The following is a 26,949-nucleotide window of genomic DNA, read 5'->3' on the forward strand; positions in this document are numbered from 1 at the left end:
CAACTAGCAGTAATCTTTTCTCCAAGAAAAGTCCCATTTAATCCAGTTGATTAAAGTGTTATTCTTTTTTTTTTTTTTTTTTTTTTTTGAGACAGAGTCTCGCTTTCTTCCCTAGGCTAGAGTGAGTGCCGTGGCATCAGCCTAGCTCACAGCAACCTCAAACTCCTGGGCTCAAGCGATCCTCCTGCCTCAGCCTCCCGAGTAGCTGGGACTACAGGCACGAGCCACCATGCCCGGCTGATTTTTATATTATATATATTAGTTGGCCAATTAATTTCTTTCTATTTTTATGGTAGAGACGGGGTCTCGCTCAGGCTGGTTTTGAACTCCTGACCTTGAGCAATCCGCCCGCCTCGGCCTCCCAGAGTGCTAGGATTACAGGCGTGAGCCACCGCGCCCAGCCTAAAGTGTTATTCTTGATTATTAAAATAAAGGCCATTTGTAGGACTATATAAAAATGATAGTTTCTAAGCATGCTGACTGGTATCCACTAGGTATACTGTTTGTACAAAATTGATTACTTATCAATATGCTCATATTTAAAACTGAGTTAACTTTTTGATTTTTTTACTTTGTGCATTTCTCTTTCATTTAAAAAATACTGGTGGCATTTGAGGGTAGTTATCCTTGATCAGTGGTGGCTTTGCATAAATTGTTATGCCTGCTAATAATCCCTGACCTATAAGAGAGACACCACTGTTCACCAAATGACAGCCACTAAAAAAGGCAAAAAGTTAAAGACAGAGTAATTCAAGCAAATAACTAACAACAATTATAATTACAAGAACTCCTTAATACATTAAATGAGGGTATCATGTTTCAGGAATGTACAGTGTTTAGAATACACTTCATATAACATCAGATAAATTGGAACCCATTTTGGTTTACTATCACTATAAAAAGAAATTGTGTTTAAAACAAATTATATCCAACTGAAAAGATATTCATAAAATCTGTAAAATGTACCATATTCCATAGACCATTATTAATAACTTTGCCTCCAATTGTGATTTTGGTTGTATACTCATTCTTAAACTGAATTTCAATCTTTCCATCACGAAGTGCAATCAGGAACCAAGCTGAATGATCGAGAGATTCTGCATACAGTATAACACCCTCTGAGTCATATGTCCGGAAATCAAATTCAGCTGAAAATCTAAACAATGGACAAAGAGAGATTCATAATATTGAGAAATATGGAAAGCTCAACGTACTACTCTTTTTTCTTGTATTAGAAAACACTAATATGTTGAAAGAGTCAACTAGTTATTTTGTTTCCTGGAATTAACATAAGGACAGAATTAGACTGTTCATGTATTATCTCTGGTTCCATGTGTGTTTAAAATCAAGATATTATATTTTCGTGCTTAATCTTGGATTCTTTTTCCCAGGGAACAGATGCTTTGGTAATTTTTCATCTTTTTTGGCATATGTTTTGAAGATACCTTTCAAATGCTGGAATTAGTACACATCTACAAATATTAGGCATACTGCATCTCTCCTGGAGCCTTTTATATACTATACAACCTAACATTAAGATGTGAGGTCTTTTTTGTTGTTGTATGCATAAGTTATTAATAAAAGATGTTACAATTTCACGATTGGTTTCTCCATCAAAAGGCATATTTTCCTTATGAAAATTTCCTTTCCATATGTCAGGAAAGAATCACTCACAGAGATCTGTAAGATAGCATCTGGACAATTGCAGACATAATTAAGCCTTCATGTGTGGTAAGGAAGGTAAAATCAGAAACTTTAAAATGTATCTATTAGCTTGATTTCAAAAGCTCTCTAAAAATTCTAATTGCATAAACTGCTGCAGTAGAATACACAGAAGAAAAGCTTAAAAGATACAGTCTAGCCCTGTGTTTAGGAGTATCTGATGACTGTTGCTCTTAAGACTCTAGACATATATGTAGTTATTACAGGGGAGGAAAATCTTAGGGAGGTTGGATTTAAAATAACATGTGTTGATTCAGTGTTCTTAGAATACTTTAATGAGAATTAACATTAAAGTTTCCAAAGGACTAGCAAATCAAAATGATTAAAAAAATACAAACAGGGAAAAGGAAAAATATTTGTTTAACTATTAGTAACCTGAGTTAAGTTTACAAAAAGGTAATTTAAGTTAAAGAATCAGGACTTTAGATAATTGTTAAATAAGGCAAAAAGGAATCGCACACTCTCATCCCAACATACAATAGTAATAGAGGCACCATCTGCGATGGGACACAGCTCTCTCTCAAATGGAACAAAGAAAAGGTGATAGAATAAACATTTTTCATCTTTAGAATTCCAAGGAAATATTCTAAAAAGGTAAAATGTGGAGTAAAGTATGTTGGATGAATAACAATGTGGTAGGAACTTACTGAACTCAGATTATATAAAAAAAGAACCATTTTGCTTGTAATAAGGACATCTATCCTCTTTCATTATCTATCCTATTTCATTATTATCTGAGGATTTTGCTGATGTGAAGCATGTATTATCTTGCCAAAATCCAAATCTGTGTGTGCTCAAGATCTTCCAGAAGTTGATCCCATTATGAAGATAATTTCCTTTTCTTTGTAAAATCATGCTAAAATGGTATTTCAGAGTCATGTTTCTGGAATATATCAACAGCATACTGATTCATTACACTGGGGAACAATTCATTCTTTTGTAGAAGTATCGTAGAGAGGAAAAAAGAGTGAATTTGTTAACATTTGGGTAGGGGAAGTATTTGATCATGAGAAACAGAGATAAAGGGAAAAAAATCACTTGCTGTTTTTTGTGTTAGTGACAGGCGGCAGTTTATAAAAATTCATCTAGCTTTATACTTAAATTATATTTAATATGTGTGCACATTTCTGTATGTATATCATACATCAATAAAAAGTTTAAACTAAATAAATAAAAAATAAGCAAATTCTGTAAAAAATAATTATTTGGCCAATTCTGATACAGTGTTAGGGGTCAAACTAATGTCAGTGAGAAATAAATACATTCATCCCTAGGTATCCACGGGGGATTGGTTCCAGGACCCTCATGGACACAAAAATCCACAGATGCTCAAGTCCCTTATATAAAATGACATAGTAAAGTATTTGCATATAACCTACTAGCATTTTCACATATACTTTAAGTCATCTCTAGATTACTTATAATACCTAATACAATGTAAATACTACACAAATAGTTGTTATACTGTATTTTAAAATTTGTATTATTTTGTATTGTTATATTGTTTTGTTATTTTTTTTAATACTGTCAATCAAGGTTGGTTGAATTCACAGATGAGGAACCTGTGGATGTGGAGGGCTGACTGTACTCCTAAAAGTATCTGAAGGTAAACCACAATTAGCTAATGTTTCTTAATAATAAGACTTCTATGAATTTAGTTGAATTATTTAATGAATAATCATTCATATCTAACATTAAATTCTAAACATACATGCTTATTTAATTAAAATATTTTAAAATTTGGACTGTATAACCAGTCTGAAATATGTTTCCTTTCCATTATTCCAACAAAATTCCAATTTCTTTCTTCTATTTCCAACAATGTATGGCTCTGAAAAAATTTAATAATTAAAGTAGAATCATGACTCAAAAACATAAGCAACTATTCCCTCCCTGAAGCCAATCTAACTACAAGAATAACAAAGTATTCAGATAGTCAACTAAAATTATGTAATATATGTCTTATTTAAACAATCACTTTAACCACTTAAGCAATCTTGTAAGTTTTCCTTAATAATTTTGAATATGATATTCTAAAAGCAATACTATGAATATTTTCTCATTAGTTTTCATTATATATAAAGAACAATGAAAATTTCACAAGTATACTGAATCTACTTTCCCAGATTCTTAGTAAATATGTATTTGCTAGAAAACAAAAAATGATGGAATAAGGTAAAATGATCATGGGGAAAGGTCAGCCTAGAATGACTCGAATAGGGTCTAGCATGGAAATGACATTTGTGAAGGAACAAATTAAATTTAGGGTTTTCCAAATCATGTGACTGATCATATACCTAAATTATCTGATTGACAATACAATTTCATACATTTCAAACCTTTTTAGTTACTATTTTGCTATCTCTATCTATTTAACTTCTAGAAATTATCATTGGTATTAGTTCCTCACCTGGTGACTTCTGGAAGATGAAATTTTAAATATAAAACAACCCCTACAAACTGCTCTGCCAAGTAAAGTAATTCATAATTCTTGTTAAGGTTCAAGGGAAGGCACACTGGAACAGCCTGGAGAAAAAGAAACAAAACGAACAAACAAACTGCATAGGTTATTGCTTGGTGTTTGTGTCAAATTGTGTATTCATTCTCTGGTTCCTAATGTACCCTCTGTATACTAAAATAAGTTAAGAATATTTGGTAATAATAAAGCAATATCTTCTTTATTATATCTTCAATTCCTTCTATAATCCATCAGTATAACCTCTAAAAATACCTGCGTGTTAAAGTCATGTTCAATGTGTGTGGCTTTAAATTTTTGTCTTTACTATTAATATTTTTTTGCAAATCTCATTCCTAAATACAATCTTTTTCTTCAAGTACCAACATTTATCTCTTTAATACCACCAGGTATTTATTTTCATTTGGAGCTGGCAAAAGGAGGAAGAATTAATGGACCAAAAAAATAGAACCTTATTTATTCACTCATTCATTTACTAAGCAAAGATTTTCTGAGCAAGAATATGCTATCTAGATAGAAAAGGGAATACTGGAAAACATGGAGGAAATAAATACAAGTTAAGATATAGTCTCCACAGAATTTACAAGAAAGTAATTTAGAGTTATCATATACGGTATCAAGTTATTTTTTTTCTAACAGTGAAAATAAACATGAAAATGAAAAGTTTTTAAGAGATAAGTTCTTGGGTACATATAAGGATATTTTGAGTGGAATTGTTATGTAGCACTGTATCAAATGTAGGCCCAGAAATAACATTTCGTTCCTCCTTAGAACTTTTTTTTTTTTTTTTGAGACAGAGTCATGCTTTGTTGCCCAGGCTAGAGTGAGTGCCATGGCGTCAGCCTAGCTCACAGCAACCTCAAACTCCTGGCCTCAAGCAATCCTGCTGCCTCAGCCTCCCATGTAGCTGGGAATACAGGCATGTGCCACCATGCCCGGCTCATTTTTTCTATATATATTAGTTGGCCAATTAATTTCTTTCTATTTATAGTAGAGACGGGTCTCGCTCTTGCTCAGGCTGGTTTCGAACTCCTGACCTCAAGCAATCCGCCCGCCTCGGCCTCCCAGAGTGCTGGGATTACAGGCGTGAGCCACCGCGCCCGGCCCCTCCTTAGAACTTTGATAAATTTATTGCAAGGCAGATGGTGGCCTATACCAACAACAAATACTGAAATAATAAAACCCTAAATTACAAAATAGATGTTCACATAGCATGGAATTTCAATTAAGCAGTACCAAACTTACTACATGTACCTACCAGCTTACCTTATCTTCCTCTACCAAGTGTGTTGCATAATATTGAAAGTTATATTTTTCTGGACATATACAGCTTTGTATTGGTAACACATACAGAGGTATGTGTATACACAGTTACATCATTATTTAGGGATTTTTTTTTTTTTACAGTTTGCCTCATACTCATATATAATTTCAACTTCACTTGTTAAAAAAAATGATGAAAGAATTAGAAGGATCACCAATTTGTGACTCTAATTTAGAAAAAAAAAAAAGAGCTTAAGATGTTGGCCTGTTTATTTCAATGAAGGAAAATCTAAAACCTATCCCTGATATTCAATTTCAGGGTCAATTATGCATTCGATCTGAGTAACTAAAAGTGAGTTTGAGAGACACAGATTAACAAAATTGACCTCTCTGAATTTTGATAAACTTCACTAAATCCTGTTCTGACAAAGCTGTTTCCACCTGAAAGTTTATGAGCACTCTTACAAGTACTAACATGCCTAAGGTGTGACAAACTTATCAGAGTGGGATACAGAAAGGTGAATACTAGAAAATGATTGCATTAAAATTTCCATGGAAGATTTTTTTCCACAAAGAAAAGTATTAACCTCAGCTTTTCTTGCTTTCTTAAGTAAACATATCTTTTTCATTTTACAAATGTACTGGCTATGGATGAGCACTCTCTGAACTGTGACTCTGTAGCATTTTTTTTAACCAGCCACTAATTATTCCCAATATTTATGACTTAAATGACCACAATTAGTAAATAGATCATGACTCATAGCCTGCTTAGAACTAAAGCAGTTAATGTAGAACAACTGTATTTTTCTGACTAACCTCAGAATTATGAAAATAAATACCTGGATCTCTCATTTTAAAAAAGAGATGAGAAGATTAGCATTGGAAAATGTTTACCTCACAACTCTTCTGATCATGAGCAAGTTTGAATCCTTTCTTCCCATCACAATAACAAGAGTAACCTCCAGGGTAATTGATACAAAGTTGGGCACACATGTTCTCAGAGCATTCATCTACATCTGGGGTAAAACAAACACAAATCTTAATATCTCCTAAATGTTCAATCTAAAAGGCAGAGGAATATTCTGATTTTAGTATGAGATATTCAATAATAATAGATCCTTAGGGAAAGAAATTCCTATGACATCAAATCACATTTAAACACTTGACATGGAAATTGGAATAAGTTACAATGTAATTTTTATTCATTTACATACTCGAAACAACAAATTTAATTTATAACTTTCAGCAAGTAATAATAAAAGTATAACAATTATACTAATTTTCTGATTTTGAATTTGAAGAAAAAAAAAAGATTAAAAGTCGCCGGGCGTGGTGGCTCACGCCTGTAATCCTAGCACTTTGGGAGGCCGAGGCGGGCGGATTGCTCAAGGTCAGGAGTTCGAAACCAGCCTGAGCGAGACCCCGTCTCTACCAAAAATAGAAATAAATTAATTGACCAACTAAAAATATATATACAAAAAATTAGCCAGGCATGGTGGTGCATGCCTGTAGTCCCAGCTACTCGGGAGGCTGAGGCAGTAGGATCGCTGAGCCCCGGAGACTGAGGTTGCTGTGAGCCAGGCTAATGCCACGGCACTCACTCTAGCCTGGGCAACAAAGTGAGACTCTGTCTCAAAATAAAATAAAATACAATAAAATAAAATAAAATAAAATAAATAAATAAAAAAGATTAAAAGTCTCAACTGTCGGCCGGGCACAGTGGCTCATGCCTGTAATCCTAGCACTCTGGGAGGCCGAGGCGGGCAGATTGCTCGAGGTCAGGAGTTTGAAACCAGCCTGAGCAAGAGCGAGACCCCGTCTCTACTATAAATAGAAAGAAATTAATTGGCCAACTAATATATAGAGAAAAAATTAGCCGGGCATGGTGGCACATGCCTGTTGTCCCAGCTACTCAGGAGGCTGAGGCAGGAGGATTGCTTGAGCCCAGGAGTTTGAGGTTGCTGTGAGCTAGGCTGATGCCACGGCACTCTAACCCAGGCAATAGAGTGAGCCTCTGTCTCAAAAAAAAAAAAAAAAAAAAAAAAAAAGTTTTGGAAATAGTGGTGATGCTGCACAACAGTGTGAATGTCATTAATGGCACTGAATCGTACATTTAAAAATGGTTAAAAGGGTACATTTTATATTATACATATTTTACCACAAAAGAAAAATTGTTATTGATTTGATTAGTTTTATCCATGATATTAAATTCATTTTGAAATTTTAAAAAATTTAAGGAATGGTGTGAGATAATTTGTATCTATCGTGATTGAAAAAAAAAAAAAAAAAAAAAAAAACTCTTTACTATGTTTAAGCTACCTGAGGCACATGGCAGTGCCACTGCAGCCAAATGAAGTGACAGTGCCTGCAAGGGGCTACCCCAAATACATAGGCACTGATATTCCTGATTAGTATTTCTCAAGTCTCTAAAGTTCCATTATCACTTGGTTATGATGAGGTAACAGAACTATGTCATTTATCATCTTAGAATAAACTGCTTACTTACATATGCACAGAAAATCATTGAAAAGCTTGGAATAAAACCTAAGGTTTCCAACCAGGCTAATTGTTTCACTCACATACTTTTTAAGCTTGTGTCTTTCTTTTGTATATATGTTTTTCCTTCCAAAACGAAATTCTCTTTATCTTTGAATATGATCTAAATAATGTGAAAATATGTTTATCTTGCTTTTGTCACACATGGAATTCTCCAATTCATGCATAGCCTAATGGGCCAATTGGCGTGCATAACATTAAACCTAAAGACCATGTGTCTTATATACTTTTACTCTGGAAGGAAGCCAATGATTACCCAATTTACCAAGCTAGAAATCTGATTGTTGATTTCAAACAAAATCAATCAATCCTTTTATGTATCAACTCAGGGTTCAAACCCATCCTCTCCACCATCAGCAATGATACCACCACCATTCTACCTTCACAAGACTTTGATTTGGGATCGTATCTGTAGCCTTCAGGGCATTCACATTCAAAGTCTCCTGGGATGTTCTTGCACACAGCTGTGCCACAAATGCTTGGCTTCATAGAGCATTCGTCCATATCTATAAATGAAACCAATATATTAAAAAAACATTTTTCCCATACCAAAAGACACAAGCAAAGAATCTTTGATTTGTGTTTCCTAGATCTAGTTTAATATATGCAGTGAGACAAAAGATTGGTCTTGGAACAATAAAATATTAAATCTGTCATCATATTTTAATTCACTAAATATGATTTCTTTATACAAATGTATAGGGAATTTGATTGATGTTTGCCATGTTCCTTTATAGTTATGTAAAAGAAGGAGAGGGCTTTAGTTATTTTCTTATCTGTCAGGTTATAGTATGAAAATAAACAGAAGAAGAGATTCAACCATAGTCTTAATATTCTTCAAATGTATTCTAAATACATGTGTCTGAAATAAAGTCTTGAAAGTAGATTCACTCCATATTATCACAAATATAAAACAAAGTAGATGGCTCATCTGTCTTATCTTATTCCTTTGGAAATGGATAAATATCTAATCCATACACTACTATTGTTGCCTAAAGTATTCAATAGTGATTGAAATTTAAAATGGGTTTGAGTAAGGTCTCAAAGCACTTATAAAACTGCAGTTAGCCCAAGATAAATTTAGTGCAAAACTAATACTTCAGAAATTTCAAAAGCATTTATTATATTACAGAATGAAGTAGGAGACAAAACATTGAGTGCAACTAGTTACTAGATAAGAACCTGTGGAAAAACAAAACAAGTGACAGAAATAATTCAGATATAATTATTAGTGAATTTCTCTTATCTGTGCTCTCTAGAGAAAGAAAAAAATTCAGAATGGAAAATGTATTTTCTATTCTAAAAAGTTGACAACTTTTTCCCATAAACTAATAGCCAAAATTTCATATATATTACTCTATTTAAAATAACTTGCACAAAAATAATGGAATCAGTTCTCTTGTGGGAATTTTTCTATATTTTTACTGTGTCTTTGTCAAGATCCTAGATGTGAGATTGTACTATAATTTTGTCAAATGTTGCCATTAAGGGAAAGAGTACACAGCAGATCTCTCTGTATCACTTCTTACAACTTCATGTGTATCTTGAATTAATTCAAAATAAAATAATTTTTTAAAAGAGCTATAAAATACACACTTTTAAAATACACTAAAAGTATGATTAAAATTATTTGGTTTGAGGCATATTGCTTATTTAGATCATATGCATTTAGGTTATATAACATTGATTTTATGATGTCTACACTGACATCTAATGTCTGGTGAAAAGTTTTATTCTCTCATTTTTACACAACTCCTGGCAACTTGATCTAAGCATATTCATGTTTTGGCAAAGGTCTCATTATAAGAGTTTTATAGATATTCTTCCAAGTATTATGTATTCTGTCACTTAAGTATCATGGATGAAGGATTGTATAAATGAAGAATATAAAAACATATGTTCTGGTCATTGGGAACATTCTTATTTATAAGAAGATTTTTAATGTTGAAGTATGAACGGGCACTATTTGTTTATGGAATGCATACAGCATCCAGAATTATTATGGTTTTTTGTAACTATTGTTCTAATAATATTGTTATTATTCTAAATTATCTAAACTCAAACACACCTTCAAATAGGCAGATAAGAAAGATGGTCACAAATTTAATAATTATTTAGTAGAAAGTGTTAGTTACTGCACTTTAAATAATATTACAGTAAACTATACCATACTAAAAATTACAATGCAGTAAGAGACCATTTGAATATGAATCTAGTTTGGAGATTTACCAAAGCAGATATAAGTAAAGAGTTCAACAAGAAAACTTCACATTTTAACTTAACTAATTTTTTTCCTCTTAGCAAAACAATAAAGGGGTGTGTGTGTGTGTGTGTGTGTGTGTGTGTGTGTGTGTGTGTGGTGGGGGCCAGGGGCTTCTATGTTAACCATACCCAGTTTCTAAAGGCAAAATTTAACTCCATACTGGGGAATTTTTTTTTTAGTTATCCACACACCTAGCACAAGTATTTGAAGATTTAGTTACAGCAGTTAAAACAGGCAAACAGAAAGGAGAGTACTATAGAGAAAAAAAGTCAAAATGTGGGAGACAGGGAAACAAAGAAAAAACACACTAGTAAAATCACATGTTAAAAGCTAAACTGACAGAGATTATTTAAGTCTGAAGAAAACAAAAAAAGGAGTTATGATCAATGATGTGATCTTAAATGTATAAAGAAAAAGAAAACCATATCTGCATCTTTCCCAAAACCACAACAGGAAATGAGATGCAAGATGAAGGGTTTATATTGGAAATCAGAAAGGTATTTCTGAAAAGGAAAAAATAAAATACAATGGAAGAGATTATTAAAGATTGTGGTATATTTCTTTGTATAGCTGTTTATCTTATTGGAAGAAAAGAATAATGTAGTGTCCGAAAACAAAAGATAAACAATGATTCTACAGTCTGCAACATGCAAAGACCTGCACTGAAACCTCACTTTATAATGAAATTCTTAACTGAAGCATGCACATATGTATGTACCCACACACAATAAGAAAGCAACAAAACACTCTTGCTAGTACCGTAAACTAAAGACATTCTCATCCTTTCACAAGGCTTCAGGCTGGATACAAATTTATGTTTACTATAATCACTTACAACCAGAGAGTTTTCCAAGAATTTCCTAGGAAAAGTCCTCTAACTGAATTTTGTTCTCACACAAATTTTGTTCTAACACAATTTTGTTCTCACCCTTTTATTCTACCTTTTTGCTCTTACCTTTACAGTCTTTTTTATTTGAAAGCATAACAAAACCGCTTTTACAGGAACAGTGGTAACTTCCAGGTGTATTATCACAAATCTGGCTGCAACCTCCATTTATATTTGAGGGATCTTTGCATTCATTTATATCTAAAAAGAAAAAAAATAAATTATTTTTAAAGAATATAACCTTTAGAGAACTTTTCTAATGGCCAATCCAGATGAGCCAGGTGGATTTATTATACATACCAAATTCACACCTTTCTCCTTGCCAGCCTGATTTACAAATGCAAGTGAATGTAGCTTGGCCATCTCTGCAGTTTATATATCCATCTTCATTGCATGGCAGGGGATTACACTGGTCTGGAATAGCTGAAAGAAATAGACATCTATTTAATTTTTACCTCATGTCATGGTTAAATAAAATTATGTGCCCTGTAATAAAAATCCTGCTCATGAAGCCTATAAAATGAAAAAATTATAACTCCTTCCTTCAAAGAATATGTTTTTATTTAAAAAAGTGAGTCCATTAGGCAAATCTTTATAACTATTTTGTAAAAGGAAACTACTTTTGCACTGCACAGTTATTTTATAACTATAATTTGAATATATTTCCAAATATATTACCTTATTTGATCCTTAAAAACATTCCATGAGGTAGGAAGAACAAATAATACTACTCTTAGTATCAATAGAAAAAAGAACTTGGGACTTTCAATTCATGCTAAGATGGAATAACGGGGACCAGATTTATCCTCTTGTCTTAAATAAGTAGAACCTCAGTCAAAATACATGAAATAATGATTTTTCAAACATTGTAGAACAGTAAGCAGAATACTGTGATTCCTAAGGGAAAGGAAATAAACAAGGGGAGCCCTACAATAGCACCTTATTGCCTAGAGACAGTTTCTATACAACAATGCAAGAAAATTAGTGTCCAATGGTCTCTCTGTGTCAAAAAGACAAATATTAGAGTCTGGGAGGTCAAACTAGAATTTTTCTGGCCAAGGTACTACTGTAAAGGCAGAGAGAGAAAATGGTGTGTATGTGTGGGGAGAGAAAGAGGGAGTAAGAAGGGGGTGGGGGAGAGAGAGAGACTCTAGAGATCTGCAATAATATCTCCTAAAGTCTTTGGCTGAATAATGATTTGCACAGGACAATTTGCAGAGTTTACACAGGGCTAGCGATAATTCATTTTACACTAGCTAGACTGAAAATATCTCATACTATGGAGGGCATCAGGTAAAATTATCACAAGGATATAGCCTTATTTATAGAGGCTAAATTAATGTTAAGCCAATGGCTACTCCAGACTGCCCTAACAGACCTTAAATTCAAGGCTTTATTAACATATTCCAAGTAACTTAGCTGAGTATTAAAACAAAAGCAAACAGTATTTGGAAGAAGACAACAAAATCTAGAATCCAACAACATACACTGCTTATTTTCCTTCCCTTTAGAATTGCAGCACTATGCTGCCTGTTATACAATGTCTAAAAACTGTTTTTCATATATTTGACAAGAGTTCTACTTATTTAACACAGAAGAGTAAATCTGGTCCCCATTACTTTATCTTAACTCAAATTAGAAGTCCCAAATTCTCTTTTCTACTGATACTATGAGTAGTATTTGTCTTGTCTTGTAAAAACTTCAAGTAGGCATGCTAAGAAGCAAGAAAACATGGCCTATAGCCAAGAGAAAAATCAAATGATGGATAAATACCCAGAAATGATAGAACAAGCAGAAAAGTAAGTCAATACAACTATTATAACTGAACTTCATATGTTCCAGTAGTAAATACAAACATACAATGAAAAAAATATATAGATGTATGAGACCTAAATGGGAGTTATTGAGATGAAAACTAAAATATATGAAATAAAAAAAAAATACTGAAGGGGGAATTAAAAGCAAATTACACATGGCAGAAGAAAAGAAGAATGAACTTGAAGATATAAAAACTATCCAAAATGAAGAACAGATAAAAACAACCAATAAATAAATAACCAGAGAATCAGTGACTTGTGGAACACTATCAAATGGCCTAATATATGTGTTATTGAACTCCTAGGTGAACAGGAGAAATAGCTGTGGGAAAAAAATGTGAAGAAGTAATATTTGTTTGTTTGTTTGTTTGTTTGTTTGTTTTTAAGACAGAGTCTCACTCTGCTGCCCAGGCTAGAGTGCCCTGGCATCAGCATAGCTCACAGAAACCTCAAACTCCTGGGCTCGAGCGACCTTTCTGCCTCAGCAGAAGGGTCTACAGGCAGTAGCTGGGACTACAGGCATGCACCACCATGCCCAGCTAATTTTTTCTATATATTTTTAATTGTCCGGATAATTTCTTTCTATTTTTAGTAGAAATGGGGTCTCGCTTTTACTCAGGCTGGTGTTGAACTCCTGAGCTCAAATGATCCGCCCATCTCAGCCTCCCAGAGTGCTAGGATTACAGGCATGAGCCACAGCACCCGGCCAAGAAATAATATTAAATAATTTCCAACTATAATGAAAATTATGAACCCACAGATCTAGGAAGTTCAGCAAACCCCAAGCAGAATGAAGGTAAAAATACCATTTCAATTTGAAGAAAACCAGTGACAAAGAGAAATATTAAATCCAGATTGAAGGAAAAACAAACAAATAAACAAAAAAACCAGTACATACATAGGGGAAAAACTAAGAATGACAGCAGATTTTTCATCAGAATCTATTCTGATCAGTAGACAATGGAGAGACATCTTTAACGGACTGAAAGAACATATCAATGAGTAAATCTTTAATAAAAATATCTTCCAAAAATAAAATCAATATAGGATACATTCTTGATTTAAAAATATGAGAAATTGGCTGGCACAGTGGCTCACACCTGTAATCCTAGCATTCTGGGAGGCTGAGGTGGGAGGATTGCTTCAGCTCAGGAGTTCCAGACCAGCCTAAGCAAGAGCGAGACCCTGTCTCTACTAAAAATAGAAAGAAATTAGCCAGACAACTAAAAATGTAAAAAAATTTTCTGGGCATGGTGGAGTGCATGCCTGTAGTACCAGCTACTCAGGAGGCTGAGGCAAGAGGATCCCTTGAGCCCAGGAATTTGAGGTTGCTGTGAGCCAGGCTGATGCCACAGCACTCTACCCCAGGCAACAGAGTGAGACTCTGTCTCAAAAAAAAATAAAAATAAAAAAAATAAAAAATAAAAAATTTGAGAAAATCTATCTTCATCAGAAATGCACTAAACAAAATATTAAAGCAAGTTCTTGATGCAGAAGGAAAATGTTTACAGATGGAAATTTGGATCTACACAAAAGAATACAGAGTGCCAGCAATGGTAAATATTTGAGAAAATATAAATTAATATCTTCTCATTTGTTAATCTCTTTTTAAACTAATGTATTGTGGAGTTGATAATGTATAATATTAAAATCTAAGGCAAAAACAGTTCAAAAAATAGAAAGAACATAAAATTCTATCATTTTAAGTTCCTTACACTGTATATATAGTATAATATTATTTGAATGTAGACTATAAAAAGTTACTGATGTACATTGTAAACACTAAAGAAAAGAGCAAAATAAGTTTATGAGGTATAATTAGCAAGTAAATAGTGGAGATACCATAAAATTAACCCCCAAAGGAGACTCAATTATTTGGCACAATTGCAGGAGGAAGAATCAAAAAGCAAATGAGGACGGGAGCAGTGGCTCACGCCTGTAATCCTAGCACTCTGGGAGGCCGAGGCCGGGCGGATTGCTCGAGGTCAGGAGTTTGAAACCAGCCTGAGCAAGAGCGAGACCCTGTCTCTACTATAAATAGGAAGAAATTAATTGGCCAAGTAATACATACAGAAAAAATTAGCCGGGCATGGTGGCACATGACTGTAGTCCCAGCTACTCGGGAGGCTGAGGCAGGAGGATTGCTTGAGCCCAGGAGTTTGAGGTTGCTGTGAGCTAGGCTGACGCCATGGCACTCACTCTAGCCAGGGCAACAGAGTGAGACTCTGTCTCAAAAAAAAAAAAAAGCAAATGAGGGGGGAGGGGGGCAGGTATATACATACATAATGAGTGAGATGTGCACCATCTGGGGGATGGTCATACTGGAGACTCAGACTTGTGGGGGGAGGGGGGAATGGGCATTTATTGAAACCTTAAAATCTGTACCCCCATAATATGCCGAAATAAAAAAAATGTACATAATCATACAAAAAAAAAAAGCAGATGGGATCACCAACAAATTTAAACCCAATCATATCAATGATTACGTTGGATATAAATGCTCTATACTCTAACATTCCAATTAAAATACAGCAATTATCAGACTGGATAAAACAGCAAGACTCAAAAGAAACTCACTTGAAATATATACACATAGATATTTTTAAAATTAATGGATGGGCCAGGCATGGTGGCTCATGCCTGTAATGTAGTACTCTGGGAGACCGAGGCAGGAGGATTACCTGAACTCAGGAGTCAAGGCCAGCCTATGCAAGATCGACACCCTGTCTCTACTAAAAATAGAAAAATTAGCCAGGTTTTGTGGCATGAGTCTGTAGTCCTAACTACTCAAAAGGCTGAGGTAGGAGGATCGCTTTGAGCCCAGGAGTTTGAGGTTGCAATGAGCTATGTTGACACCACTGCATTCTATCCCGGCAACAAAGCAAGACTCTTGTAATATTACCAGAAAAAAGAATATTAAAAATTACAAAGTAAAGCTCAATTATAGTCTTTGTTTATTTTCTTCATAAAATATCACTACACTTTATCACCACCTTAAATGATATGCCACTCATTTCTGTACTTATTTGTGATCTCTTTCCCCTCATTAGACATTACAATAGTCCCTTGGTTTATGCACAGTTTCACACTTGCTTCTCAAATCTTCCTAGTCAATTGTACAAGTTCTTCTCCTTTTTCCAATACATCCAATATTCCAAATACTTCCATCCCTTTGCTTAAAGTAGAGGAAACTTCTGTTGTTTGATAGATAAATAACCAATCTAACTAAAACTTAATTAATCCCAGAATTTTTCAAAAACTTTTATCATAAAGTCATTAAATTTTTTGGAAAATGTTAATAAATTAGGCACTAGTTAAAATGATAGAAAACAAGCTATTAGGAAATTATTACCAAAACTATTATTTTCCTGTTTTTTGGTAGATTTTTTTTTAAAAGATAAAGTATGAATTAAATATATATGTTCAGGCAAACTGTTCTACCTATGAAACTACAGCCACTTTAAACTGAGGAAAATGCAGATAGATGAATATTTAGAGAATGTCTATGCTGCATGTAAAATATTCACTGAACAAACATCACAATTTATATATTTCAGTTGCATCTTTTTGCTTTTACTCTCAGTTGGAAAATTGGTAAATTAGTAAAAAATAATCTACCAACATTATCATCAGGCCCTTTGTGATCTTTAGACCACAAATTGGCCCAAGAAGGCTAATTTGATTCACATGATATTTCCCACATCTGTATTATTGATGCCAAAAAGTTAGAAAAATAAACATAGCTCCACTTTGACCTATTAATCAACTGTAACATTTGGTTATACTACATGATTATGCAACAACAGCCAAAATAAAGCTGTGAGGAATAAAAATTCTGAAGTCTATGACCTAAAGCTTACTAAACGAGGAACACTGCTCAGTTTAAATATTAGATGAAAAATTCATTTTGAGTAAAACAGAAGTATTTACAACTAAAAAGCATTCTTTCAGCTGCAGTTTAAAAATACTTTTTTTGCTGGCCATACAAATCATCAAGGGCTCATGTGTTGATTTTAAATACTAGTTTGTGTTAACATGGTTATACTTTACTTGTAGGATTTTTGTTTTGTTTTGTTTTTTAAATTGATGGTAGAAGCACTTACCATTGACACAGCTCCTTAGGTCAGGGTGAGCATTAGTTGACTGACGTGCAGCAGTGAATAATCCTGCTCGAAACGAGCCAAGACAACCTGTAAATAAAAACATACACAATCTTCTTAGAGTAGACACTGATTTGAAATCATGGTAGAAATTATCTCAAGAGGTAGGATATTTATGCTCCTGTGGATTCACAAAATTAAGTATTCAAAATATCGGCCCTAAATGTTTTCATCTACGTTTGTGCAAATGTAAAAATCTGCAAGCAAGATTATAATAAATACAAAATCATGAAAAATAGGTTTATAGTAGCTGCTTCTCTCTGTAGAAGAACCTTAAAGCCAGAGATGAAAAAAACCTTGGATTAGCAGGGAAATTTATTATCATATAAATCTATGTTTTTAATTCTGTAACAGAGATGTAATGTTATCCTCAAATCTGTAGACCAGAGCCTCAGCCTTTATAAAGTATATATAATTAAGTCAGTAGAATGAGTTAGTGTCTCTCGTTGCTGTAGGCAACTTCCACTTTTTTTAATGTTGCATAGAGACTAATACAATAATATTTGTATAATGCTTCAATATTACAAAGCAGGTTTATTTCATTCCTTTCATTCTTCACAACAATCCTGTGAAATTAGATATTGTAACCTAGCAGACATTGCTAGCAAACTAAGAAATAACAGCTGAAATAATAGAGACAAAGTACTAGGGACTTTAAAGTAATTAGGAGACACTTAGTGCCAAAAATATAATTCTTGATAGCCAATGAAGACATTCTATGTATCACTTCATTGTTCAGATAGTCAACAACTTGCTAAAAAAGGTGGTGTTTTGGTTAGCTTTTGATGGGTAACAAACAACTTCTAAAATTAGTAGCTAAATAATCGTTTTATTTTTCTTATGATTTGTGGATCAAATATTTGGGAAGAGTTTGGTTGGGCTGTTTGTCTCTGCTCGTGGAGAGTCAGCCAGGGTGGCTGAGGCTGGGGGATCTACTTCCAAGATGGCACTCAAGCTTTTTGGCATGTCTCTTTCCACATGATATTTCATGCTTAGGAATTCCCCATGCAGTTGAAAAAGCATGCTGTTCCTAGCACTTCTTTCACAGCAGCTAGCTTCCAAGGAGAAAGCGGAAGCTGCCAGGACAGTTAAGGGGTATTGTATCACTTCCACCACATTCTATTGATCAAAGCAGTCCCAGGTCCACCCAGATTCAAGGGGGTTGGAGGGGAGACAGATTCGACTTCTTCATGGCAAAATGGCCCACTGTAAAAGAGTTATGTGGGATGGGGGATATTTTTGTGCTATCTTTGGAAAAATGCAATTTATCACAGATTCAAAGCCTCTCTTGAAGTCAGTATGTGTTTAAGTTTCCTATTGCTACTGTGACAAATTACCACAAATGTAGCAGCTTTAGAAAAACAAATTTATTGTCTTATAGTTATGGGGACAGAAATCTAAAACAAAAGTGTCAATAGGCCTTCATTACTTCTGGAAACTTCTTTTTTAGCTTCTAGAGGCCATCTGCATTTTTGGCTCTTGGCTTCATCCTTGCATCACTTCTAATTCTTGTTTCATTGTCACATGTGCTACTATTGACTCTGATCTCCTGCAACCCTCTTATAATGAACCTTATGGTTATATTGGGCCCTCCCAGATAATCCACGACAATGTCCCCATCAAAAGATCCTTAACTTAATCACATCTGCAAAGTGCTTTTTGTCATTTAGGTAACATTTACAGGTTCTGAGGATTAGGACCTGGATATCTTTGGGGAGTCATTATTCAGCCTACCATGGTGGGTTAGAATATTTTCCCATAAAAACAATAACTTACACATCTTGTGGTACTTCTGGAACCCCTATCCTAGTCTGTTTTGTGTTGCTATAACAGAATACAATAGACTGGATAATTGTAAAGAAAATAAATTTATTTCTCAGAGTTCTGAAGGCTGGAAAGTCCAATATCAAGGTGCCTCAGCATTTGTTGAGGGCCTTTTTGCTGTGCCTGTGAATCTCTTTGTGGTAGCTCCACTCCTACATCTCCACTGGGCATTGTCCTAGTGAGGCCTCTGGGTGGTGGCTCTGCCCCTGGAACAAATCTTTGCCTGAGCCCCAAGGGTTGTCCATGATATTCTTTGAAACATAGGTGGGGGCTGCCCTGGCCCCACAGCTCTTGCATTCTGTGCACCTGCAGAATTAGCACCACAAGGACACCACCAACATTTATGGCTTGTACCTTCCCAAGTGGTGGGTTGTGATGCACCTGGGTGCACCTGAGCCATGGCTGGGATGGTTGAGCATCACTGCACTGGAATTCAAGGAGCAGAGTGCTGAGGCAGTGAACACTGAGGTCCTGCAGGCACCTCTATGAAAACCTTGCATGAAGGTCCTACTCTGGGTCAGTGATGAAAGGGGAAACCTTGAAGATTTCTGAAATGCCTTTGGGGTCTTTCTCTCATTGTCTTGATGAATATCATGTGGCTCCCTTCTATCCATGATAACCTCTTTAGCGAATAGTTACTTGGCCCTGTTCTACTTGGTTTGTTATCCTAAAGACACCTCTTCACCCTTTAAATGGATGATAGGCTGCGAGTTTTCCAAATCTTTTCACCCTGCTTCCCTTTTAATTATAAAATCTAAGAATTTCTCTCCTCTTGCACTTTACTATATACCATTAAAAGTAGCTGTGCAACTCTTTCAATATTTTGCTTAGAAATTTCTCAGATACTTTTCTTTGTTCAGCACTCTTAAATTCTGTATCCATAAAGCCTCAGGCATGGACACAATTCAGCCCAATTATTTGCCACCTTGTAACAAAGATGACCCTTACTCTAGTTTCCAATGCTTTTTTTCTCATTTCCATCTGGGACCTCATCAGAATGGCCTTTACCATACATATTTTTACCAATATTCTTATCATGACACTTAAGTAATCTCTAAGAAATTCCAGACTTCCCCTCCATTTCTTCTCTTCTGACTTCTCACCAGAATCACTTTCAATTCTCCATTTGTGGCAATCTAGACTTTTTCTAGCCTACTCCTCCAAATTCTTGTAGCCTCTAGCCATTACCTGGTTCTAAATCCACTTCCACATTTTCAGGTGTTATAGCAAAAACCCCATTTCTGGTACCAATCTTATGTCTTAGTCTGCTCTGTGTTGCTATAATAGAATACCAGAGACCAGGTAAAGAAATTTATTTCTTATAGTTCTGGAGGCTGGGAAGTCCAACACATTGTTTGCCCAGAACAATCCTATTTTATTCTTTTGTATCTGGCATTTATCTAGATAATAATCCTATACTGAAGGAGCAGAATTTGTAAGATAAATTATATAGTTTCTCTATACTTAAGCTTTACAAAGCTCAGAAACTTTTCTTATATTCTTAGTTTGACAAAAGTTTTTATCACAATTAAGTGTTGTACTTCATCAACTGCTTTTTCTATATGTACGAGGGTAATTAATAATATATATTTCTATGGAGAATTCAATATACTGATAGACTTTCTAATGTTAAACTAAGTTCTGGAATAAACCCTATTTTATCATGATGTATTATTTTTAACACATTTTAGAATAGACTGGATATCATTTTATTTAGGATTAAAAAATTAAAAGAAATTATATTTTTATTTTCTTATATTGTCCTGATCTGGTTTTGGAGTCAAGATTATACAAGCCTCTTAAAATAAGCTCACAATATAGAATCTTTTTCCATTTTTTAGGACAATTTTATAAGAGAAAAATTAACAATTTCTCTAAATTTGGAAGAACTTATCTGTAAAACCACCTGGGTCTGGGTCTGGGGGGAAATAATGACAAGAGGGCTTTGACCGAAGTTGTAACTTGTTTAGTATGTATTCGTATAACCCAGTTCTTGATTGCTTCCTATGAAATTATAAATATATTTTTCTAGGAAAATACCCATTTTATCTAGGTTTCCAAATGTATTTTGGTATAGCTGTTTGTAATATTTTATGATTACCTTTTCAATATATGTTGGATTTAAGCTCCCTCCCCTTTTCATCCTATACTTTGTGTATTGGCATTTTTGTTTGTTTGTTTTTCCTTAATTGTTCTAGCCAGATGTCAATCCAACTCATTTTCAAAGAATGACACTTTGCTTTTGTTAGTCCTCTCTTCTATTTCACTTTTTTTCTATCTCTATTATTGTTATTTTTTTAATTTCTTGTTAGTCAGGGTTTGATCTCGTGTACTTTTTTGGCTTGTTTTTTTGATTTGAAAGTTTAGGTCACTTTTAAAATCCTCCAATCTGTTGTCTCTCTGCTGCCTCAGCTGTCAGCACCCCAATTCCCCACCCACACACACCAGGTCAAGCCCACATTCAGTCCACCTGGGCTTTTTACACTTTTCTTATACTTCTTGTTGTTTTTCATTTTATTTTGCTATTATTAATGCCGGGAATCTTATTGTTTCTCTAGAGAGGATTTGAAGGGAGGGAGTCAGTAGTTTGGGATAATTCACTAACTCGGCAGGAGCTAGAAACTAAAAATGAATTCTAATGTTTATATTCAGGCTCAGAGCTTAGTATTCTTCCCAGGAAATTTCTCTTTCATTAACAGAATTATTCATTCTATCAGGTGATATTTTCACAGGACTATACAGATGGTAGAGTTATTCATCTTATTTCCTAAGGAACAAACAACATAATTAAAAACTTATGTTTGTACAGTGAAACACAGGGTGTTTTTTTCCAAATTGCATGTTTTAAGACAGTGAGTGAGATATGTGGATGGACTGAAGTGCTTTATGAACCCTTAAACTAAGTCTAAATTCTCTCCAAAAAGTATGGGTCACAGTTGTCTAATTTCTTTGGTGACCTTATCTCACTATAAAGAGCTTCCTGTATGAGCTGTCATAATTAGTGAAACTACTGTTAAGTTTGCCAGGGACAGGATTATAAAGTTTTTTTTCCCCCTTAACTTAGGGCCTGCCATAGGCTATAGCATATACACATCAAATGACAGAAAAGTTTAACTTAGGTAGGGCATTTTTTTTTTTCTGTTTTCAACAGTGGGATTCACCACATATACTTATATATAAGTAAAGAACAAAATATAAAATTTGAATCAAAAACCAAATCATAATAAAAAGTATATTTTTGTTTCATATGATGGGTTGATTAAATAATAATACTTTACATTTGAACAAATTTGACAGAGTAAAAAAATCTATCCATATATATGAGCTCTGAAGTTAGAAAATGTAGTTATAGTACACATTTTAAAATACAGAACCTGAAAAGTTAAATAGTTAAGTAACTTGCTTAACCTGACACAGCTAGAAATTTTTAGGTCTGGGACTAATGCCCACATCTTGTGTTTTTGTTTTTGAGGTTTTCTTTTTTTTTTTCATACTTTAGTTTTTTACCATGCTGCCAAGACAGGCAAAGAGAAAAGAAAGTTAGGTGGAGCCAGAAAAGAAAAAAACTAAAAGGGATGAAAGGAGAAAAGGAAAATATTTTATCTAAGGAATTTCCCCAGAACACATAATGCTGTATTCAAATGTTATTTATCTTTATCTAAATGTACTCTGTGATCAAAGGAATACATCTTCTGGAGTGTTGTGTGCAAGAACACTGCCTCATTACAAGGCTCTAAGAGGCAAAGGTTAATAATTAATATATTTTTTAATGAAAGCTTATAATTTATAAGAGCTAAACACTGTCTAGTTTTATTACAAAATATTTAAATTTCTACACCTAAATTGAGAAGCTGAAATAGTCTTGATATTTTGTCTTTCCTCCACTTTGACAGTACAAATGCTTGATTTTTGTTTTAGAAAGTACATGTAATACCTGTTTTAGAAAGTAAATGTAATACTTGTTTTAGAAAGTAAATGTAATTTTCGAAAAGAAGAAATATTTTTCAAGGATGTATACCTATATTCCATTGCCCCTTTAAGATATGGCAGCTAAATCTTGTTGCACTTCAGTATCTATAGACACAGTAATATGTAAATAAATAAATCACCTGACAATTTTTGTATTATGGCTTTTCCAAATTTGAAGGAAATTATTTAAGTTTGATATTAGTAACTATAGAATGTCGAAGGAAAAAAAAAAAGGGAACAGAAGGGAAGCCAGGGAAGAAAAATGAAGAGGACTAGCATGACAAATATCTGTTTGTTTTGTTTTGTTTTGTTTTGAGACAGAGTTTCACTTTGTTGCCCAGGCTAGAGTGAGTGCCATGGCGTCAGCCTAGCTCACAGCAACCTCAAACTCCTGAGCTCAAGCAATCCTCCTGCCTCAGCCTCCTGAGTAGCTGGGACTACAGGCATGCGCCACCATGCCCAGCTAATTTTTTCTACATATATATATTAGTTGGCCAACTAATTTCTTTCTATTTTTATAGTAGAGACGGGGGTCTCGCTCTTGCTCAGGCTGGTTTCGAACTCCTGACCTCGAGCAATCTGCCCGCCTCGGCCTCCCAGAGTGCTAGGATTACAGACATGAGCCACCATGCCCGGCCTATGACAAATATCTTATTAAGTGCTTTGAAAACATCTCATTGTATTTCTTGCTACAAACTTATCAGGTAAATTATTTCTATCCATTTGACAAATGAGAAAACTATAGAACATATAGTTTAATACTTAATAATTCTTAAATAATTTTAAGATCTTGCAAAAAAGAAATGTTGGATTGGAGATTATAAAAAGAAATAGTAATAGGCCAACTAGAAAACACCCAGCAGCAAAGAGAACAGAAATGTAAAATGACATGGCATTCTAAAGAGAAACCACAGAATTGATATCCTACAGTTGATGAGAGGGTGAACTAAAGTGTAGTATATTATAGCTGAGTCTCCTTGGCTCAGGATATGCCACAAATATAAAATTCGTATTGTATGGTAGTAGAAAAAAATGAAAGAATAATAACTAACTAAATAAAAACAAAACAAAAACAAAGCTTCAGACCAACGTTGACACTTAAAAAATGGAAGAGTAACAATATCCTTATCTATGGAAAAGAGCTCCTGGTTCTAAAGGGTCTTCTACCCAGTGGTCACGGGCTCTTAGTTTCTTAATTGTCCCAAAGGTAAACAGAAATATAGACATGGGCTGCATAACAACATTTCAGTCAATGACAAACCACATATACCATGGTGGTCCTCTAAGATTATAATGGAGCTGAAAAATTCCTATCTTCTAATGACAACTTAGCCATTGTAAGGTCATAGTGCAGAACATTGCCTTTTCTGTGTGTAAGTATGTTTAGATAGACAAATATTTAGTATTGTGCTATAATTGCCTGCAGTCAGGCATCCTCAAACTATGGCCCGCGGACCACATGCGCCCGCGGAGGACATTTATCCGGCCCGCCCAGTGTTTTTGCCGCTGCCTGTCCTGCTTAGCAGCCAACTTGTCCCAGGCCCACAGTGGCATGTGTGGAATGTGCACAGCACTCTTAGCAGCTGACTTGTCCCGGGCCCACAGTACGCATGTGAGGAATGTGCACTGCACTCTCCAACCACCCTCCAACGGTCTGAGAGACAGTGAACTGGCCCCTGCCTGCAGTATTCAGTACGGTAGCATGCTGTACAGGTTTGTAGCCTAAAACCAATAGGCTATAACATATAGCCTAATGTGTAGTAAGCTATACCATCTAGGTTTGTGTAAGTACACTTTATAATGTTTGCACGACAAAATAGCCTAATGATGCATTTCTCAGAATGTATCCCTCTCGTTAAGTGATACATCACTTCAGTGTAAGGCTCTTTAAGAACAATGGGAAAGTTCTAATATTCCTTCATCTCATGATGTTCCTTAGAATCTCTGCATGGATATTTAGAAACAAAACCAAACAAAAATAAAGCTCCTAAACTATAATTAAACCTTCAAAATTCATGAGAAGTTAGAGTTTAATAAACCATTATTTGCAAAATTATATTAAAAATTCTAAGCTGCATAGTTATTATATCGGAGCCCATTTCTACTTTTTATTTTCAAAGAATATTTACCTTTCATTTCAAATTGGCTAGGATGAGAGTAGGGTGGAAAGATGCATGGATGAGCAATATTTGGAACCTAAAGGAGGAGGGAGAGCACATCTCTGTGTTCTACGACTACAGAGAATCCCATCAGAGAGAGGTATACAAATTATTCTCCACTTTTATTTTTGGAAATACCAACAACTCGCTCAAGGAATATGAATATAAAACATTTCTCTATTTGCTTAAAGCAAACTGGAGCCTTGTTACCTTTAATTGATATGTAATTGAAATCATCTAATCTATTTGAGTGTGGAAATACTACCTCACTCCTTGAGAGCACAGAATCATATCCAAAAACAGAACATGGACAGGATACTGCAGGAATTGATGAAATGGTGTTGTAAAGAGATAAGCTGTTAATGATTTCTATAACTATTTAAATGATAATTATTTATGTCATAATCTCTGAAGAGTTTAGAGATCTTTCCTTTCGTTAAAAGATAACCCATGAAAATTCATATACTTACAAAAAAAGTCTTGTTACCTAAATACAACTAAACATTAGCCCGAAGACTCATCATGCAAAAGTCAAAATGCCACATGGTAATAAAAGAATAAGTCCAAATTTGTCTGCATGTATTTAAATAAAAGAACATCAAAATTGCATATAAAATGAAATCTCCAGTATAATGAAATTATATTGGATGGAATATATGGGTAGAGAGTTAGACTTGAACCTATGTAAGTTCCTTTCTATTATATGATTATATGATTAAGATGCTTGAACTTACCTAAGTATTTTGGATAAAAATAATCCTAGAAAGAGAAAAAAGAAAAAATATATATTATCAAACCTAAATTTCATTAAAAAGTTAAAACTTAATTTTATAATATGTTTTTATATTAAACTGCATGTAAATTACATACAACGGTCATTTTCACATTATAATATCATATTTTTTCTATAGTAAAATATACCAAGAGAGAAGATAAGTAATACAGTTAAACCAATAAGATGTGTGGCCTTAAGGCAATATTAATCACTTAACTCATGTTTTAAAAGCTTCTAATCTGAAAATAAATCCTATTTAAGACATTAAATATAATCATATATGCTCCTTTTTTGTAAATACTTAAATTTTTCCATAATGAACAGATACTCATTTGACACAGTTAGTGTCATGATAATCATCCACACAGAGTCAATGTTGAATAACAGTTAATTAAACTGAACATTTATTTTGTAGCATCTTATGTATATGCAATACTTTACTTATAAATTGGTTGTGTACCAAAAGTTTGTCTGTAAATCAATAATTTGGACTAAGCAATGTACCTTACCAAAGGAAGAAAAATGTTAGAAATTTCTGACAGTAATTTCCCAGGCTGGTCCACAAAAGCATTCATAATATATCTAACATGTAGCATTAACAACACAAGAACACCTCATGAGAAACCAGAATTTTTGCACAAAAACATATTATGCTTAATTTTACAACTTAGTAAGTACAAAACATGTCTTCATCTAGTACAGAGTCATCTAGTACAGTCCCCATTCTTTCATCCTCTCACATATAAACCTATACAACACTTACCTACTGGTTTATAAGGATGAAATCTCCCAGCAAGTAATTCAGACAACAGTATTGTCTTCTACAGAAGAAAAGCCAGAAGGATAAGCAACAACAAATGGGCTTCAAAAGGTGATATATGATAGTGAAAGGAATATATTAGGGACAGTGGAGAGGTAAGCAACAGGGTGAAGATTGGAAATGTGCCCTAGAGTACTAGGGATGTGGTCAGGGAGTGGTTGGGGTAGGGTAGAAAATGATAAACATTAACAATTTTTTTTCCTTTCATTTCATTTTTCCCATTTTTGTCCTCCTGTCTCTGTCATCTTTTTCTTTTCTG

General features: G+C 34.2%; 1 protein-coding gene across 1 annotated transcript in view; it reads right to left on the reverse strand.

Moving 5' to 3' along the window:
• PROS1 (protein S) overlaps window positions 1-26,949 on the reverse strand; it is a 75,879-nt gene that overhangs the window by 16,286 nt on the left and 32,644 nt on the right. The window contains exons 3-10 of the mRNA XM_076001034.1: window positions 25,830-25,854; window positions 17,087-17,173; window positions 11,467-11,589; window positions 11,236-11,367; window positions 8,398-8,523; window positions 6,356-6,477; window positions 4,133-4,248; window positions 967-1,156 (exon numbers count right to left, since the gene is read on the reverse strand). Of these exons, the coding sequence (XP_075857149.1) occupies window positions 967-1,156; window positions 4,133-4,248; window positions 6,356-6,477; window positions 8,398-8,523; window positions 11,236-11,367; window positions 11,467-11,589; window positions 17,087-17,173; window positions 25,830-25,854 (921 nt within the window). The remainder of the gene's footprint in view (window positions 1-966; window positions 1,157-4,132; window positions 4,249-6,355; window positions 6,478-8,397; window positions 8,524-11,235; window positions 11,368-11,466; window positions 11,590-17,086; window positions 17,174-25,829; window positions 25,855-26,949) is intronic.

The sequence above is a fragment of the Microcebus murinus genome, chromosome 1, assembly GCF_040939455.1.
Source record: "Microcebus murinus isolate Inina chromosome 1, M.murinus_Inina_mat1.0, whole genome shotgun sequence".
Lineage (NCBI taxonomy): Eukaryota > Metazoa > Chordata > Mammalia > Primates > Cheirogaleidae > Microcebus > Microcebus murinus.